Raw genomic sequence first — 20,197 nt, 5'->3', positions numbered from 1 at the left:
CCATAAAAAGTATTTATTCTCCTTCTATTCTTATTTCTGGTCTTAAAATCATTCACTATAAAATCTTAACTTTTCCTTGTTGTAAATAACCCTCCATTTCCCAATATCACGTCAGTTTGCCTGTATTATAAAAACTGGGCACAGGTATTCTGGGAGCCTTGGGCTCCAGACACGTAAGTCCCATTCATTCTACACAGAGACAACGATGCCTGACTCACATTTGCAGCACTTTAATAGCTTGGGTCAACATGAAGCTCTCTGGGTTAAATCATCAGGACAAAATATAAAAAACTGCATTAGAAAATGTCTTATGTGCGTATTAAAGTGTATACTGTATATTTGTTTATTCATTTACTCAGTTACTGGAAAATTAATACAGCTCACGATTTTACTAAGTACAACTTGAAAGGACTTCTTAAAATAAAGTCAAAAGACTTAAAGTTGGAATTCTGGTTCGATTAAACATGGCAAAAATTACTTTCTAAAAACCAGACAGAATCCCTAAAGTAATAAAGAGTGTTTTGGACAGTGCAGTATGTCACAGTAAAATTACTGTGACATACACAAATTAATTACTCTGAGAAAGTATAGATATTCACCTCTCATAAAATATTACAGAGGGTGGGGTTAAATTGTCTATCGTCAGTGATAAAATCCACATCTGATTTTTTTGACATGTTGTGACCTGTCTCTTTAAAATGAAACAGAAACCTGACAGAGCATTAGTGCTAACTCCATGGCCTCTAATCTGAGCTGGCACTCACCAGCGTATAATACCATTTGGCAGGCAGTCTGATTTTTGCCTGTGTTTAAAAACAGTTGCAGTGACAGATTGAGTGAGCGCATTAATAACCCAACATGACTGCCATCCTAGGAAAGCGCCACACATTACATTACATAATAGGATTAACTGGTGCTGACATACTCTACACCCTGTAGTGATGAGGAAAGAGAATAAAGATTGAAGAGATAGAGGGAAGATAAGATCACAAATGTGTTCCTAACCCAGATATTGTGGGTATATGGTGGGTTCCCCTTATCCTTGATATCTGTAGTTCCTACCTGCCTTCCTGGCAGCTTCATTGGCAAAGTCAGATGCAAACTGCTTAAGGACATCAGCCACCTGGTCCCCCACAAAAAGCCCAATGAAGTTGGAAGATATGTAGAGCTCTAGGGGCAGGGGGCTGGGAAAGCGACCCCGCCACTGCTGTACGGTGGCCTGAAGGGCCTCACATAGAGCTTCTACTTTGTGGTCAGCACACTGTGTAGATGGACAAGAAACAAACCCTGTTTAACATAAAATATATAACATTGCTGTCCTTAATTATGTGTTAAGTGGTTGTGTTTTTGTCTGTCAGACTGGAGTTCATTAGGCAAAGTTTTGCATTACAGTATGGAAGTGTTCTTTTGACTTTATTCATGAATAAAGTATCTATGTATCTCTGCATCTATCTATCTATCTATCTATCTATCTATCTATTCAGACAAGAAGGGCAATAAGGGATCTGGTACAAACAAGGAGAAAGTTGTGATGTGAAGAAAGAAACATGATCAAAGACCCCTCAAAGGCTGTTTGAAAAATTTAAAATGTCGAATTAATGAACATCATAAGCATGAGGGGTGCTTGCCCTACTTCTCAATTAATCCCCTAAATTAGTGTCTCATTATTTTCATAAATAACTATTGGCTAGAGACTTCAGCTGCCACTTGTGCAATGTCTGACAATACAAAAGTAGAGATTGATAAAATGTTGTAAATGGTATCCTGTGGAGTGTAGCTACTGAAAATTGTCTAAAAACATGCACAGGTATACATTTGGCCACATAGGCTGTATGTGGGCATTGTGACTGTCAAACTCCTATCCCATTACCAAAATGCATGTCTGACAGAGCTGATATTTATTCTGTCTGGGGCATGCACGTTGAACCATCAGCCTTTGTAATGGCTCAGCTGAACTCACCATGAAGAACTGGCAAAGAGTGATGTGGGGGAAAATGTTGTGAGCTTTGTTTTTGCCACAAGTGACCCGGCTCTGCTGCCAGAAGTGGGAGAGCTGGTTCTGTAGCGGTCCACTTGGTCGCAGATAGAGGACAAACTCTCGAGGGAGAGGGTCATCCAAGAATGGGTCATCTACATGAGAAAACAGCCTATGGGAGAAATGGAGGTGAATGGAAACAAGGAAGTATGAGGGTATCAGGCCTGTTGTTCTGTGTTGACTTTGCATGGTTTTAAGATAGTGCCTTATATTCTGTTTAATGTTCGGTTACACAGTTTTCAAGAAATATCTGCCTATTTGCTTGTGGCACAAATAAAAACTTCTGAAGAAGAACTGGGTAAATAAACAGCCCTGAATGCAAATAATTTCAGCTCTATGGCCATCTCACCACATCTGGGCCCTGCAGCTCCTTTTTAATTGGCACATTTTCTCTTATGAACTGAGATTCTGGGACATAGAATTTTCTATTTTGCCTGCATACTGTATTTGCTGGTGCCATTGCTACTGCAGCAATGGCACTGATTTTGAAAAAATAAACTCCTTGACCTTTCTTCAAGATTTTGAAACCAATTTGCTCTACAACAATTTGGGGAACTTAGTGTTGCAAAATATCTTCACATATATGGTTTATTGTGGAATATTATGGGCTACCTTTTGACCAGTGCTTTGTTGGATATAGTGCTAGTGAGTGGGACTTACTGTTTATTAGATCAAACACAGTCCAGACTGGCTTACTGTACATAATGGAGTGCCCCAATGTTTTGTGCTTGGCCCTTATTTTATTTTGTCCTCACGCAAACAATTTTAGTGTTAAACAGAAGTGACAGGTACATATACAGTATCAGTGCGTATTCTCTCTCAGATGCTTTGCATAAACTACAGCCTGCTTTTAATAGGTGACACTCTCAGTTCAACTCTAACTGAATAGTTAACTTATGTTAGTTTCTTATGCTAGGAGGAAGCCTATAGACATTATGGTTATTATTACAACTTAAGGGAAGACAATAGATATCAAGTTATCTGGTTTGATAAAACATGCTTGATAAAATAAGCAGCATGCTGAAACTCAGTGTCTTCTTCTGTTTTTGATTTAAAGCCAGGAAAAATCTGAGACATTTATGGCCTCTAACTTTTCAAGGTTGCCATCTTGGACAGACATCCTTTGGAAATAGATGATTTACCCAGGCATGTAAAAGTAAGAATGATAATACTTTAATATGCTTCTACAGGAGAGGGCAGCATAACACACATTTTTTCACTTGCTTGCTAATGTGAATATAATGTATACACCTATATAGTCTGAACTTACCAGTCACATGCTGCTTGCACACTCCGGCCTCCTGTTGACACCAGAGCTTTCAGTCTATAAAGAAAGCACAACAGAGATGAAAAAAATTAACCTGAACAACCTTCACCTACAAGTTACTCATCTACTGAACAGAACTCAGTAACTGTGTATGACTACTGAGTGCAATGTGGCAATGACAAACCCAGAGAAGTTACTTCTCTCAAGACATTTCTGTCTGAGGGAAGGAACACACTGATATCACAAGTAAAGGAGAACTGTTGTTGATTCATATCTTTGCAGAAACTCTGACTATATAAAGAGAGATCAAAGTTAGGTCTTTAAACAGTGAGAAAAATATGAAAAAGGTTCAAAGTTTTGACTGAACAGAAATGCCACTGCAGTTGGATATAAACAATTTCACTGGAAGAAGACAACTAAGGAATTATTCAGGTTTCTACTGGTTTGGCTGATACAGGAAATTCATTACAGTGTCAAATGTAGATGCATTTTTTCCCTGTTAGACCTGCATGTGTAAGGTAATAAACTGCATGTTTGAGTTTTTGTATGCACTTCTACTGCTAAAAATGTGTTGAAGCCAGTATTCCATTTAATTTCAAAAGCTTAGAGATATGTATTTAACATTTGTATCAGCACAGACATCACAGCAAACACTGTTTAATAGAAAATTATTGCTCTAAACTGTCGAGGGAAATATTTGAATCTTTAGCTGTAGACTGCTGCTGTTTAGTGCTGGGGAAGTAGTGCACAGTGTATTTATAAGAGCTTTTTCTCTGAAAATAATTGCCTACTGCTGGCAACAATATCTATAAGATGTTGACTTTGTACCACACAGGCTATATATTCAAAACAATAATCTTAAAGATACTAAAACTTTCCATTTTGCTGAGGCAAAACAGCAGAATTGGGTGACATGTCTCAGTGGGTTTGTGACACCATTCAATATGCAAATAGTCAATTATGCATCCATCCATCCATCCATCCATCATCTATACCCACTTATTCCTTAACCAGGGTCATGGGGATCTGCTGGAGCCCATCCCAGCTCTCTTTTGGGTGAAAGGAAGGGGCACACCCTCGACAGCTACATTGTTAGTTTCTTTTCCAATAAATAATTTTTCTAGGCTGAATATTTTTATAATTCGTTCCACTGCCGCCTTTTGATTGGAAGGTCAAAATGTATGCATGAGTAATAGTAAATAAATGAGAAACACAGATGAAGAGATCACAAAGTCTGGGGGCAGAACAATGTGGATCTCAAGTCAGAGGAAGCGTTCCTTCTAAGTTCCTGCCACGCAGCATGGAAGATGACACATGATGTGTGGGAAGACATTAACATTGATTCCTTTCATAAGAAGGGTTATCATTACAAGTATGAACAAACCACTGAGGGGTTACTCCTCATAACCACCACGAAGGAATCCCGGGTGCTTGTGAAACCGTGATTCATCTCTATAAAGTATGTGACGTCATTGGTGAAGAACCTCAGTGTGCTTTTATCTGTGTTTAATGTCTGTTTTATATGGCTGATTAATTGAAGTCAGTAAGTCACAAAAACCATACTATAATATTTTTCATTATTGCCAGTGTAAATGCTGAACACCCTGTCTTATTCAAACAATTCAATGATTTAAATGAACATAATTAATTCTTGATGTCAAACAAATAAGATTACAGCTTTTGTCGTGTAGATGTCTTCATTTTTATCTTCCCATGGCATTTACACACGATTTCATTCACTGTATAAGGCATTAATAGAGACTAAAGACTGGTTTACAATAAAGAGATAATAGCAAAGATATATCCATTCATGTCTCCATCCTTACCTCAGCAACACCTGAAGGCTCGGTGGATAAGGAGGAAAAAGAACGGCACATCAGATTATTCCTATCAGAGCAACATAATTTAATTAGACTCTGAAGGTAAGAAATTTTACATACTAATGTGGTTTCCTCTCTGGGGAGCTAGCAGTTTCGTCAGCATGGCATTGGATGTGGTTCCTGTAGGAATTGTATGGGTGGAGGTGGAGTGGTGTGTGTGTGTGCTTGCATGAATACATGCATAAATGACTGCATATTAGCTGGATGTAGTTGGACTGAATAATTACAGATCTTGGATGGACTTTAGCCCTTTTCCTTGAAGAATCGCTATTATTTCTCAGTAAATGTGCTTTTGGACTGACTGACTTTCAGTGTGTGGGAGAGGTCAGAAGATGTTCAATTGACTAACCTGGAAGAGCTCCGTCAATGAGCTGTAAATGTGTTTAAACAACCGATCATCAATCTTCCTTGCTTGGTAAACTACTTTTTGTTTGTTTTTGTTAAAATTAGATTAAGATTTAATTTTTTTCTCAAATATTGCAGTTTTTACCAGAGTGACTTTATTCCAGTGTTTGGATGCTGTCTCTACAACAGCCTGTATAAAAATACTTTTAAAACTAGAGGTAGATTTGGATGCACATTGATGTGACGACAGAAAACTTAAAAAATAATAATAAATTATGCATAAATTACAAAGTTAGGGTATCAGTTTTTAACTTTAACAGTTTTTAAAAATACAATACATGCTTTATTCATATGCAACCTCACAAGAGGGCACACATAATTCTGAACTTGCTGATCAGTATAATCAACATCGGACCGGTAAATCAATTTTGGCAGACAGTGGGTCTCTAGTTTGAATTTTAATACTCTGGCTACCATTCGGTTTACAGGTGGTGTGCTTTTAACAATATTTTATCTTTTTCAATTTTTCAAAAAAAAAAAAACAAAAACAAAAAAAACATTACAGCACCTTTAATTATGTTATTAACATATTCTGTTGAAAAGGGACATAAAAATACACTGTGCCAAAGAAGACATACTGATGTTGATGCATCCTTTAAAGTGTTTGACCAATATGGGGCTTTTAAACCAGTTCTGATACTTGTGCATTTAAGCCATGGGTGGTGAATATCTCATGGATTTCATATCGATTCTTCTCAGGTTGAACCAACTTTGAAATATGCTTTCTGGCCCTTGTATGCATCACAGCAGCAGAAGGCAACCACACTTGTATTGGACGCTACTGGAATGTAAAACGGGTACGTGTGACATTTTGAAGCAACTTCACCACAGTGACCTCAGTAAGCAGCAGATCTGACCATAGCAGAGACATCAGAGTCAGCTTACTGGAGCACGAGCGTCTGCTCAGGTTTTACAAAGCCGTTGTGTCCCACAGGTGAAGGCATACAGACCTTTGCTTATGTGTGAGAGAATCAGAAAAAAGGAAGAGAGAGAGAGAAGTGGCGGCCGAATGAAGTTTAGGGAACACTTTTAACCACTTCAACACACGCCATCGTGCCAACAGACAGCAAATCATGCTAGAGATGAAACACATAAAGAAAAGCTTTGCCACAAAGTGAACACCTGCACACATAATGATGATTCGTTATTTGACTGAAACCCAGTGGGCTTTCACAATCATGAGAAGAAACTGGAAAGATGAAGTGGGTCCTGTGATACATCTGTTGTTTGTCACTGTGTTAGTCAGTCTGTGAGGCAGGCTCAGTCTCAGTTCTGTTACATGCATTCTTTTACCTACAACCACAATATAATATGTTAAAAGGTGGCAGTATGCCAGGATGAAATGAACAAACCTGAAAAGTGCCATGACAATTCATTCTCAGCTGGTCATAACTGGACACACAGTGGATAATTTTTCCTAGTTCCTTGTTTGACATGACAAATGTAGAGCAGAAAAGGAAGTGAAGAAAAAAGTAGCTGTGTCAGAAGTGACCTTAAATGTATACATCAGACGCATTAAACACAAGCCTTAGTATGTTAGCGTGCTACCAAGCAAATTAGTATGATAAATGTTGAACCTACTCATAGTGTTGTGGTATTTTTCTACCACAACGGACTATTCACTAAACCCATCCACTGAATATTAAATTTTCCAGTTGACCAAGTCATGGCAACCTTGTTATGCTTAACATTTCTCACAATGGTGTGCCAGAATGGTGTGTAAGGGGTTGTACTAAGAGCTAAACAGTAAGGAATTAATTAAACTGTGTGTATGTGTATGCGTGTGTGTGTGTGCTTGCAACATCAACCAGCCTCTGTCTTCCAGCAAGATATGCCAATATAGGCTAATCATCAAAATTTACATGTCATTTTAAGTGGCTCTAGGGAGATGAGCCAACTGGAAACATTATAAAGTCAGCAGGAGAGAGGGATTTTTAAATCCAGTCATGCATCTAACATTGGTTAAATTAGTTACAGTGCCAACAACAACACGTCTGCTCTGTCTATGTCTCTCTGAAATTATGGACCCACTGTTTCAAAGCAAATTCTGTGAATTTTGAGCAGTCAATCTGCCACAAGCATCGGTGCAGACTAGAAACCGTGACACGCAGCAACAGTAACTAAGAGGGGTGGGGCTTTCCAATCGGTCAACGGTGACTCAGGCTTTGGGCAGCTGTAACATTTGATGAATGCCAGTAACTGGTTAATTGTTTATGAAAAGCACACCTTTGGCATAAAAGCACTTTTTTCTTCTCTGGTTGGACTAATGGCAAAAACAAACCCAGACATGAGCAATCACACCACAAAAACACTCAATCATTAGAAGAATCATCCTTGCATTTGATCATATCATGATACAAGGTGTGGCAGTCTCTCATCACTCCTGCCCAGAAGTCATGGATTTTGGTTTTACATGTGATGTGTGAAAGAAAAAATATGCTGACTTCTATCAGCGTGAAAATGGCTCTAAAGGGAAGCCTAAAAGGCTGGCACCAAATTACAAACGTACAAATATACTGCAGAAATATCTTCAGTGGGCTGTGTTTACCACATATTTCTTAGAGAAATGTGTACAAATATACAGGAAGTCACAGTGGGACCTACATCGAGACGTCTATGCTGACTCCAGTCATGGTTTATGACTTGCAAAAGCCACGAATGACAGCAAGGCAGAAAGCACTGCTTAGACCAATACGGGTATCAAATGTGTGAAAAACCCTTGCATGATTCTCAGGACTGTTGTATGATACTCAATGAACAGATGAGTCACAACTGGATATTTGTAGCTGGTAGCTACCCCTGTTATGTCTGGTGAAAAACAAATACTGCATTCCATGATAAGACCCTTGCATGTGGTGGCAGTGGTGTCTCAGTCTGCAAAGCCTGAGATGCATCAAGACCTGCGTGAATTTCAATCATCCCTCTGTCTGCTCTGCACCATCATGCCTGGCCTTCATGGTTGGGATCAAGAAGCAAGACAATCATCCAAAACACACCAGAAACTCTACATCAGTACTGAGGAAGAACCACAAATTTACAGTGTTTGAACACCAAAATCCAGATCTTTCAACTCCTGCTTAAAAAGGAAATGAATGCGACTCAGCTTAAGTGGATTTATATTGAGAAAGGAGCCAGAATTCCTCCACAAGACTGTGAGCAACACAGCAAGTGCTTTTGGTGTTCAGTTGCTGCTATTGCTACTAAATGTGGTGAAACCAGTAGCTGAATGTACTATAAATGAAGCAGTACACAGGGACGTGTGCTACTGCTTAACTAGTCTCAATAAATTAATAATCTGAAAACCAAGAGTGCAATAAAAATAACATTTTTGTATATGCATCTTGTAGTTTATGCTCTTTGCTTTCATTTGTACTAAAGATGTTGCAGCATCAGGACCATTTTAGGGTAGAACCTGTAAAAATATTGAATCAGATGAAAGTCTAGGGTTTTATTTTGGATTTAAAAAGTGATGTTTATAGAGTCAGTCTGGTGAAGAGAAGCTGTTCTGATCAATAAATCATTTTTACTCTCTGATTTTACTCTATAGTATACTGCTTATGAAGCAAAATTGTTAAACAGATGTTTTCTTGAATTGACTTTTCTCCACATAATTACTGTACTGCTGTTAGTTTCCTGCAGTGGTCTATAAGGGATTCTTTGTTACTCTGTTACTGCAAAAAAGAAAAACAACAACAAAAAGTTAGCACTCAAATTAAGGGTGAATGTTTTTTTTTGTACCTTGTACCTGTTCTTGAATCACAACTTTAAAATGAAAAGGGGGGAAAAAAAAACTTCAAACTCAATTAACACAGCAAGAAGCTTTTGGGAGCAAATGAATTTCATTAGAAAGTCAAAAGTAATCAAATCTAATCTGCTCAGAAAGACAACGGTAGAGCAGCCTGGCCTTAGGTTTGCTGATCGAAGCAGGGAGTGATCACTTAGATCTACTGGCAATGGAGAGCTACCTTGTTAAACCCTCAGAGGCAGCTACTCACCACTCCCTCAGTCTTCATGATGACAGTGCAACACTACACATGCATTCAGCACTCAGCAGTTTGATGCTGCTAAGCAGAGGGCAGTGACCTTGAGCAATCACAGTAGCAGCAGCATAAAACCAAACTGTCAACTGAAATACCCTCAGGACCATGACTTCCTTATCTCATTTACCCTGGTTTGTTCAGAAACTGGGCCTCAGTGTAGCACTAGAGCGACATATGACAGCTGACGTACTCCAGCAATAACTTGCAGAAAAGCCACCACTAGTATTAAATGCCTTCAGATAGGTTTGATTTCTACATTTATAGTTAGATGGAAGACTGGTGGTAAAATCCTCTTTCCCAATGATAACACTACGTCTACAGAATAGCCACAAATTATGGACCAGAAAATAACAGACCAACTACAGAACATACAGTATATGAATCAGCTGGTCCCTGTAAAAAGTAGCAGTACAGTCTTGACAATAACAAAATATCACTAGAGTTTCATCAAAAAAGGCTAATACAGATACCAAAACTGGAAAGCAATAATTAAAAGGCCAATACTGGGCCTGTGTATGTGTAGAACTCAGTCCATTGCCACTCCCTGCATCCCCATGATAAAACGACAGCTACACAGCTGTTTCACTGTCTGACAGTCCCAGCTAAAACTCTCAGAGCCTCTCCACCTGTGAGTATTCAGATCAGTGTAGGCTGAGAGCTGAATAAAAGGGCTTTGAGGGGAAACTGTCCCTTGATAACGATTTTCGCGATCATTAAAAAGAAAACAAGAAGAAAAAATTGAACTAAACACAGACACTGTGAGTGCCGCAATGGTTTTTCTCAACTTAAAAATAAAGAGTGCTGCGGTTATTTTCCCTAGAGCTGCTGCAGTCATACACTGCTCAAGTTCATTTTGTAAAACATTAAATTACAAGAACACAGTGCAGCCATTTCCTGGCTGAAAACTCACTTCTTCAGCCTTACTAGCAATTTAAAAAAAAAAAGTATACTGTGACATGTACTATTTTGTCACCTAATTTACACAGTCTATCTATCACCTTAAAGACATTTATTGTGAGAAAACCACTTGCTTGTTCTCGCCCACAGAGATGTGAAAGCATGTTTTCCAACCGTACACAGATCCTCTGTTAACAGCTCAAGTCACAGAGACAGGAAGAGAAACAGACAAGGCAGCAAGCAAGACACCCACGCAACACAACACTGCTCAGACCTATATATCACGCACCACATAATGTTTAACTTTAAAACGTAAACTAAGTACATCAGAGCGTGGCCTAGCATAATGAGCAAGCGTAATGTAAACATCATGAACAAAATATATAAAAAGCACAAGAAATGTTAATGAACAGTGGTTTGAGAAGCCAAAGGAAGTGGGGACCATGCGATATGGTGTAGCAGTTTTTTTTTTGACCCTTCTCTGAACATTATCAGTATAATATCTACATGTAATCAATAGACTTCAACAGTTTGCAAAAGTACATAATTATACATGATGCACGTTTGCTGTGTAGGATTACTGAATCATTTACAAACAGAAATGTGCAACTGTCCGCAGCCTCTAGTAGTTGATTTGGACATGAATCCTACTTATTTATTCCTCATGTACATCCTGTAATGTAAACAAAAAATACTGAGTTGTATGTTTTGCTGGCTTCAGTGTTAGGCTGTAGTATATAAAGCATGACAATGAAATTACCCATGATTAAGACAAATGCAGAATGCAGTGATGGATGGGCAAATGTGTTGGTGTGGTCTTTAATGGCCTATTATTTGCTGCAAAGCTTCTCACTTTCAACAATTTTTTGCTTTTCTTTTTTATTTAAGATAACTTGTAAACTATGTTAGACAACAGCACTTAAAGCAATGGTAACTTCTAATGTATATTTGTTTGACATTTTAATAGCTTGAATGATTAATCCACCACTATATGAGTGATTATTTCCACATACATCAGACATTTTGCATCTATTATGAAGTGGGGCTCTGTTGCCATCATGGAGTAACATGACTCACGGTTGAGAGCATTAGCCCAACACAAGATAAACAACACAGGAACACCTGGGGCTACCTTTACTTACATTTTCACCCACATCTTTAGTCATTTATCTTCCACAGTTGTAACCCCCAAAATGTTCCATATTCACCTTAAGAAACAAACTGTGACTGACATTTTGTGTCATTTTGAGAACTAGAGATGTGGCATAAAAGCCTTGGGAATAAAAGGACAAAATGACTGTACATATTAATAAAGACATCATCTACCTACTTTTTAAAGTAGGTAGATGATTTCTGAAGGTTTCCAGGTGGTGGGGAGTACTACTCCCTATGAGGTATATAAACAAATTTACACAAGCTGGGTTAAATCTGAGATTTCCCAAATTTCCCACAGTCACTTGAGTTGATGTTGTTTGGGTTTGTAACCTACGGTAACACAACACAGGGGGCTGTGTGGTTTCATGTATTGGTGAGAATGAAATAAAATTCAGGCGGAGCAGATAAATGTGTTCGCAGACTCCAAAACACAACCAAAAAAAAAAAAAACGCACTATTTCATACGCAAGTCTGTAACCTGACTAAAATGTCACAAGATTATAATCTCACTGATGTAGTGACACATATAGTACTACTTTTAGTAGTATCTTCAGACATAACATCACAGCAACTTATTATCAACATTTTTTAAAATGTATATATTGTTAATATGTGCATCCAGGTTAAAGCTCAAATGAAACAACAACCATATGTTCATTTTGCACATATTGTTTTATCAATTGTAGAAGGAGGAAGAAGAAGGAGTTTGGTTTGCTGAGTTAAAAAAACAGTTGCCAGAACCAGCTGTCTTGACAGTGATGCTGGCAGCTAATTTGGGATGGTCTGAGCCGCTCCCTTCAACTTCTGACAACTGCTCAACCTTAATTTGTTTCGCCTGCTCCCACAAACTAATGTAACACGTGGAAACAGGCCCTGACACCACCAACTGCACTGACACCCATCCCCCAAAGTTCAGCCCATACGCTGAGCTGGTACTGGGCTCAAATTAAGAGCCTGTTTGGTGCACTGATGGATATACTTCTGTAGGACTGATTACATTTTTTATTCCACAGTTTATCACATCACATATTGCGCATCTATCTGCCAGAAGCAGATTTAACCCACGCTCACACGTTGGAACATTTGATCAGATTAAAAACATATGCATCAATAAATTTAACTGTGATAACTGAAGGTCTCATGCTGTTTATCAGCTGTTCAAAACGCACACACATCACAAATAGGCCCACCCATGTAAAACAACAAAGCACATGCACACAAACCACCCACTCGCGGGAAGCCTCGTTCAGCTGAGCAGTACTGACACTGTGGGAAATCCCATGGCTCTGTATCCTCACACTTCCTGTTTACAAATCTGACAACACACACTCATACATTTGCAAAGAAGCACACAGGCAAACAACCACACATACACATGCATACACTTAAGCATATAAAGGTCATAACATAAGAGACATAAATACACCTAAGCAGAAACATATTGGGGTGGTAAAGCACGACAGTATCCACAAAGTTCAGTGCGCAGGACTGTGTCTTACTGTGCTTTATATTGACACAGGAAAGAAGAGAGATAATAATCTACTAGAGAGGTGCCCAAACTTTCTGGCCTTAATACAGAGCAAGGCTGAATGTGTGTAACAGTTTTAAGCAGCTTATTTCAACATGGACTTTGGCCTCTTAGATTTTCTCTTTTAATTAAGTTTGGAGGTATAAAGGGGGCAATCTAAATGTCCAGCATTTCACAAGAAAAAAGACTTTGTGGAGCACAAGATTTATTTTTTTTTTCTTGCTTCCTACACATAATTATCCCGTCACCCTCAAGCTGGAAACCAGTAATATATATACTATAATACTAGTGTTTGTTCATGTCTGTACTATGAACAACTTAAGGTTCCACAATAAGCCATTTGTTATGAAAACTTTAAAAGTTGTAATAAATTGTTTAATTAATGATTAATAATTTATGTACCCCTGCTTTATAATTCAGCAATTATATTATATTTTCATTTCAATTATAAACAGGAATGCTTTTTTTAATTTGGTGAAAATTTTGTGTTTTTAATAGACTGGCTGACCTTTTACATTCTGAAAAAGTGTTTCAGACCACAGGACCAAAATCCAATTATAAATATTACCATATATACGAACTCACTATTAATAACCCCAGATAACATACAGTACTAATCTTTGCTGTTAGCTTATTACAAAGTGAGAAAGCCATGACTTTATTAAATTACATAACTACATTTTGTCACTGACTCAACAGCATTTTTACAACCTCATTACCCAAAATCTGTTTTTATTAAAAACTTATAAATGCCCCAGAACATTGGTTAAATATGAATTTATGTTGTTGATAAAGTCATTTATTACAACTTATTAAGTGCTCAAACTGTGGTGCCATATTAGAAAGCAATACCCAACTGACTTCATAATTAAAACAAAAAGAAACAATAAAAACGTATTTCTGGTCACAATAGAAAACAATCACAGACCCATTAATTGTTCCTTTCTAGTTGTGGCCAAAATTAATATTATGGCAGCCGGAAAGGGTTGCATCCAAGAAAAGCTGGATTCATAAATATTAACTATTTTGCCATGCTTTTCCCTCTGAGCTATAGTAACTTGTTGGCCTGATTTCACAGGGAATTTGCACATTTTTTGTACAGGTTACTGCTTTAAAATTCATCACAGGTCACAAGTCACTTTCAACACATCAACTATGGACTACTGTACTGTATATGGAGGTTATGACAGAACCAGCGAGGGTTCATCAAAATAATATAATGTGACCTAAATCTGTTCATATAATTTAACCAAACCCTAACCCAAAACTGAGCTAAAAATAAAAAAAAGTTTCTGCTAACTACATGAAAACGCAAACTTGTAGCAATGTTAAGAGAATAGGGGTCAGCCTTTCCTGTATTGTATAATATAATGTAGATTTTATCAAAAAAGTTTCAAAATCTGTAAAGCTTGTATTATGTTCATGCATATACAGTACTGATGATTATAAAGATTAATGTCAAATAAAATGGTAAAGTAGGCTCTATAATAATATCTAGAACAAACTGTGTTGAATGATATTTTTTTTCAATTCACTGCACTACATTCCTGTTTTCAGCCCAAGGTGCTGTTTACAATACCAGCAGAAAAGAGATGCCTGCCACTGGTGTATGCAGCATGTTCGATATTGTGGTGAATGGGTGGTTTTTCAAGGTTGCTCCTAAGCTGCTTTAGTAGCTCTGGTTGTATTGGCAGAAGTCTGTGTTTGTTCTCAGAGACTTTGTTTCTATACTGAGCCAGCATTGTGCTGTGTGTGGCGGATGGGGATACAAACTTCCGTCCTCACAATAATAGAACTGATGATCTTTTTCCTGTGTTACTGTACATTGTTCCAGGGAGTCCGCAGCTTGACAAAAGCATGCACATATACACTACACTTCAGCTCAGATCAGCACAAATCCACATAAAGATATTTTTGGATTTAAGTTGCTTATAACTGTAATACAAGCAAATTCAACAGTCGTGTCAAAATGTAGCCATTTAGCTGCATATGGTCAGAGAGCTCAAGGTTTGATGCTGAAACTTCACCTGTGGTTTTTGTGATTTAGACAAAATTTTCTACTATGGTAATGCTCTTTTATTTTGGGCAGATATGCAGTTAAATGCATAGCTAAATGGCTACTAATATTCCCGCTGATATAGCTGATATGATATTGTGCCTTGTGTTTACTGGGGGTGGAATGTAATATTTTAGTTGCTGATCAAATAATATAAAAATTCCTGCTTTCATCATTTTGTTGAACACCAATTTTCAAGTGTAATTTCATTTAAATATTTATAATAATAAATATAATGTCAACATAATTTAAGGAAACAATTTTACACAAAGTTATAAATAACCAGGTAGTTCCTATTAGCTAGCCATAAAAAAAAAAGTGAACTATTTTTTATTAAGGTTAAAATGTTGCATATGTTACCTTCACAGCTGCACCAGAAAGCCACTGCTCATGCTACTCATGACAACTCAGGGTTTATTCACAGTTACCTGGGCTTCCGTTTGAAACTGAAGCTTTCCTCACAGGAAGACATGAAGTCTTTCTATGTAGTTGCTCACCTAACACCAGCTCTTCACCTTTACAGTTTATACATTTGGAGAACCTATTTCAAAGTTCTTCATTTATTTAATGTTAACCAGGACTCCAAACAGACCTGACAGCAAAAAGACAACTACTTAAGCTTCACTTATGTATTGCAGGACTCGTGCAGTAATGTAGCACATTACATTGTACAAGCTTGAACAGAGTTCAGCTTTGGCTCTGAGAGTGAAATGACATGTGCTTCTGGGCCAGTTTTTAGAACTAAAACTCTAATCAGCTCAGTAATAAGAGGAGATTCAGCCTGGTTGTTATTCCTGGTGGAAAACAAACTCTGGCTTTTCAGCCTTTTGTTCACATCTTCAGGGAAACAATAACCATGTTTCTCCACAACTCATTTCTGTGTAGTTTGTCCTTGCAACTCATTACTACTAATTGGTCCTTGCTGGAAAAGGCTACAGACGCTCTAGCCGCACTAACCCACAGACTGTTCAGGCAACTTATTCACTGAATGATTTGACTCCATTTATACACACAAATCCATACACAGATAAACTAGTTCACACACACACATGCACCGACATGAATGGATAAGGATGGAACTCTCATTTATATATTATGCTGGCCCTCATCAGTAACCAGTACACAGCAAGTCAAACTTCTGTCACCACTGTGATGTCTGCTGCTATAAAAAAATCTGTTATGTAAGTATTCATTTTGACCTTAAAATATATTGCATTTCTCAGCTTAATTTCTCGGAAGCTCATTTGATCCACTCATAGGTCAAATGAGATAATAGGTTCACACCCTGAACAAGCTGTGACACACCACCACCTTGTTCCAGCTATCAAGAGATCACATACAGCAGTTGAATGCCAATGCAGAAAGAAAAGACAGCGGTTGCATCATAACCAAAAACCGTTGTATGAGTAGGCTGTACACATGTCAAACACAAGTTACAATAAATATAATGAGAATAAACATAAATATAATGAGAAATTATGTGCAGCATCCTATACTCTTTAGAGATTAGACCCATCTTTTCAGGAACTACTGACATTATGTGACAACAAATCAAAGTTTCAGAATTGGGACCAACAAGCATCTATCAGCAAAATATACTGACCTCACTAATGATGTCCCAAGATATGTCAGTTAAGATGGTGCGAGACGGATTCAGTTAATAAATATTTGATTCAAAATTTATTTTTCACTGTTTTAAGGCCACAAGAGTTTCTCTCCTTGTGTTTTCAGTATGTAGTGGCAATAAACCACATCTTTTCTGTACATAGAGTCAGCCCTTACACCACTTTTAGGTAACATACTGCATTTATAACATTTCTGAAATACACAAGACTCTAAAATTCAACAGACTCTAAAATTTTGCTTCACCCACAGTTTTACTACAATTGATGCTTTTCGAAGGCCAGTGAGGACACACCATGATCAGTCTGCTGCCCTGCAGTTACACTGAAGGCTTTAAATTTGCATTAACAACTGTCTCATTTCAGGGCTTTATTTTTCCACTTAAATTAAAAAAATATAATTTCAAAACAACATAAGAAACATAAAACATGAAAACTTGGTTGTGTTTATGTAAAGCGAATGCTGTTTAAGATGAAGAGCTCAAACTGATAATGGTTTTGATGGCTGGTTCGGACTGAGGCTGTCAATGACTGATTCAAGCTTCCAGCCAGTCACTCAAAATTTATCTATGGTTAAGGCCAATAGATAAGGTAAAAATTTCTATTTATGCTAATAACAAATGCTGCTGACAATAATCACCAAGTGAAAATAAGATAGCATGTAACCCACGACTATTTAAAACACATATTCATGCATACTTATTAGATTTGGGTCAGTCTTTCCACTGCTTCTGTGTAACTGACAGGAAACGGTTTGAAATTGATGGGTGAATTTTTTAGAGCTTCCTTGCTACCTTTGTCTCTAGCTCACAGTACTGATTTCTGAAGGATATGCTGAATTTTAAATTATGGGTATCCTGTGCACATTACTATAAATCTAATTGGAAATGGTCTGTAGCAATGTTGAACATGCTCAGTGTGTCACTCATCTTTACCTATAGTCAAAGATTAGACATTGTGTAACATCTGCGTTTTATCAAACCATCAGCTTGGTCATCATGAGTTTCAGGTCTCAACTGCCGATAATTGTTTTTTTTTTCCCCACACTCTGATGTTTCCCTACTGTGTTTGAAAATGCAAAAACTTGACAATGGACAGCAGTGGTCTGAAATGCATATTTATAACATTCAAAAGGACAACCAACATTAACTGTCTGGCTAAATGGAAACACTCATAAACAGCAGCAATATCCACATCCAATCAGGCCTGTAATTAAATGTCTCATCAAATTTACTTTTCTCCACATTTCAATCCAATCATCCAGCTGGATTACTGGAACGTAGTGGGAGGGCGGGAAGAGCAGGAAGCCGATCCAAAATGGAAGAGCTTCCTGTGGCACGAACTGAATATGAGGGCAGACGGCAGGAGCTGGAGAACACTGGCTGCTGGAGCCACTCCAGTCGCGGTATTGGCAAAGGTACTGCAGGCACAGATGGCTCAGTCATCAGTGAACAAACACACACACACACACACACACACACACACACACACACGAGTCCCTGACAGAAGATAACACATGGGCCCGCACACATGCAAAAAGCAGCAAACAAGTACTAACATACACAGCCATGGACAGCTTAAACTTATGTGAATGAAGACACACAGACTTCACTTGCTCACATGCACACAAACGCACACAAGCACACTCACAGAGTCCACATCAAATTGGGCTTGAGATTAAATGCCACATCAAATCCACTTTAGTTCCTGATCCTTCCAACCCCATTGTGCCCTCTTTTACATACTCAAAATAAAAACAACTGTGTTCACAGATTAGTTGTGTGTGTATTAAAAAGAGACGGAGCAGGGCCCCCTGACAGTGACAGATGCAGCACGGGATAAGAAAATAGAAAATGGTATACGTTTTCTCTTATGTAGCTGGACTTAGCACTGTAATTTTGCACTCACAGAGCAGATGCGAAGTCTGCCTTCTGCTCTGCCCACCAGGCAGCTGCATGAATTTCAGCTTGCACAGTATGAGTTAACTGAAAAAAGACAATATGAAATTTTGAAAAGTGCTGGAGAGCATGGAGAGTTGGTCTATGAGCAGGCTCCACATAGCAAGGTCTGAATAATGATGGCTTGAAGGCTGATATGGATTTCTCTGGAGAGAACTGCAGTTGTATGCTGATATTTTCTGGTTAAAATGAATGAATAAGTGTCCGTGTCGAGAAACTTCTCGAAAGTTCTTCCTACAGACAACCAGTGTTCAACCCTTCCACAAGTAAATATTTAATAAACAGCCATCATACATATCACAACTGAACCTAGCTGACTTTCTGTACTACACAAGTATTAACAACTTCAAGTCAACACCAGGTCCCGGGTCAAGACTATTCTTCATACTGCAGTTGATTGGACAACACGCTCACAGACACAATAGAAGTCTTTTGGCAATGTCACTGCATCAACTTTAGGACTGCAGTTAAGAGCCAAGCTCAGATTTTGTGAAATTAAACCAAACAGGGTTTATTCCAATTAGTGGCAGTCAGTTTATGCAATAAATTCATGTACAAATTCAAAAGGTTGGAAGCTGGTAATAAGCAGTTTGAATATGAGACATTCATGTCTAACCTTAGTGCATGCTGGCAAATGGTCTCAACCCCAGGGCAGCTACACCAGGAGAAGCCTCCTATCACAGTCGTCTTATGAACGCTGTTTGTAATCGTTGACTGAAAGCTCTTCCCATTTTCTGCAAAAGCTTGTAAAGACATAAATTACCTACTGAGAATGTAAAATATTATTTTTGTCAAGAAAGAAAATTGCATCCTGTTTACACAGTAAGATTTTATCATGATGGCATTTTAAGGCGGTGACATGATACTTCTTGTTTCCTAAAAAAAAGGGTAGAGGCAAAAATGTCTTTTAATGCCCATGCAGCTAAAAAGAAATAAGATCTCATCATGCAATAGCATTAACTGGATGACCATAATTGACATATATAAATAAACAATAATACTTTATTGTGTTATTACCACTAAACTGGATATTAGCTGCTAAAAACACAGACTAAATGAATAACTGATACTATTGAATGACCTGTAATCTGTATTAGACAACTGCGAATGACTCAATGACACAAATGAGTCAGCTATTACTGAGCACAGCAGACTGTATCGTCTGAAAGACTTCTGAAATGTCAGGGGCTGTGCATTAGACAGAATCTTACCAGTAGTGTAAGTTGTCATCAATCAGCTGGAGGGAAACCCAGGGCTGTGTAAATGAAGTACGAGCCTTAGCCCTATTTTGCATTCAGATGTGGGGAAATCCCTTCAGGTTTAGCTTAGCACTGAAAACTTGAACTCAATCCAA

The 20,197-nt window shown here is 38.0% G+C and overlaps 1 protein-coding gene across 2 annotated transcripts in view; it reads right to left on the bottom strand.

Annotated features, from left to right (window-relative positions):
* ubash3bb (ubiquitin associated and SH3 domain containing Bb) overlaps nt 1-20,197 on the bottom strand; it is a 35,380-nt gene that overhangs the window by 7,979 nt on the left and 7,204 nt on the right. For both annotated transcript variants that reach the window (XM_026326979.1, XM_026326988.1), the window contains exons 2-4: nt 3,306-3,359; nt 1,961-2,147; nt 1,063-1,261 (exon numbers count right to left, since the gene is read on the bottom strand). In XM_026326979.1, the coding sequence (XP_026182764.1) occupies nt 1,063-1,261; nt 1,961-2,147; nt 3,306-3,359 (440 nt within the window). The remainder of the gene's footprint in view (nt 1-1,062; nt 1,262-1,960; nt 2,148-3,305; nt 3,360-20,197) is intronic.

Source organism: Mastacembelus armatus, chromosome 13 (assembly GCF_900324485.2).
Source record: "Mastacembelus armatus chromosome 13, fMasArm1.2, whole genome shotgun sequence".
Classification (NCBI taxonomy): Eukaryota; Metazoa; Chordata; class Actinopteri; order Synbranchiformes; family Mastacembelidae; genus Mastacembelus; species Mastacembelus armatus.
Note: the sequence above shows the minus strand (reverse complement) of the source record. Positions and strands in the feature narration are given on the sequence as shown.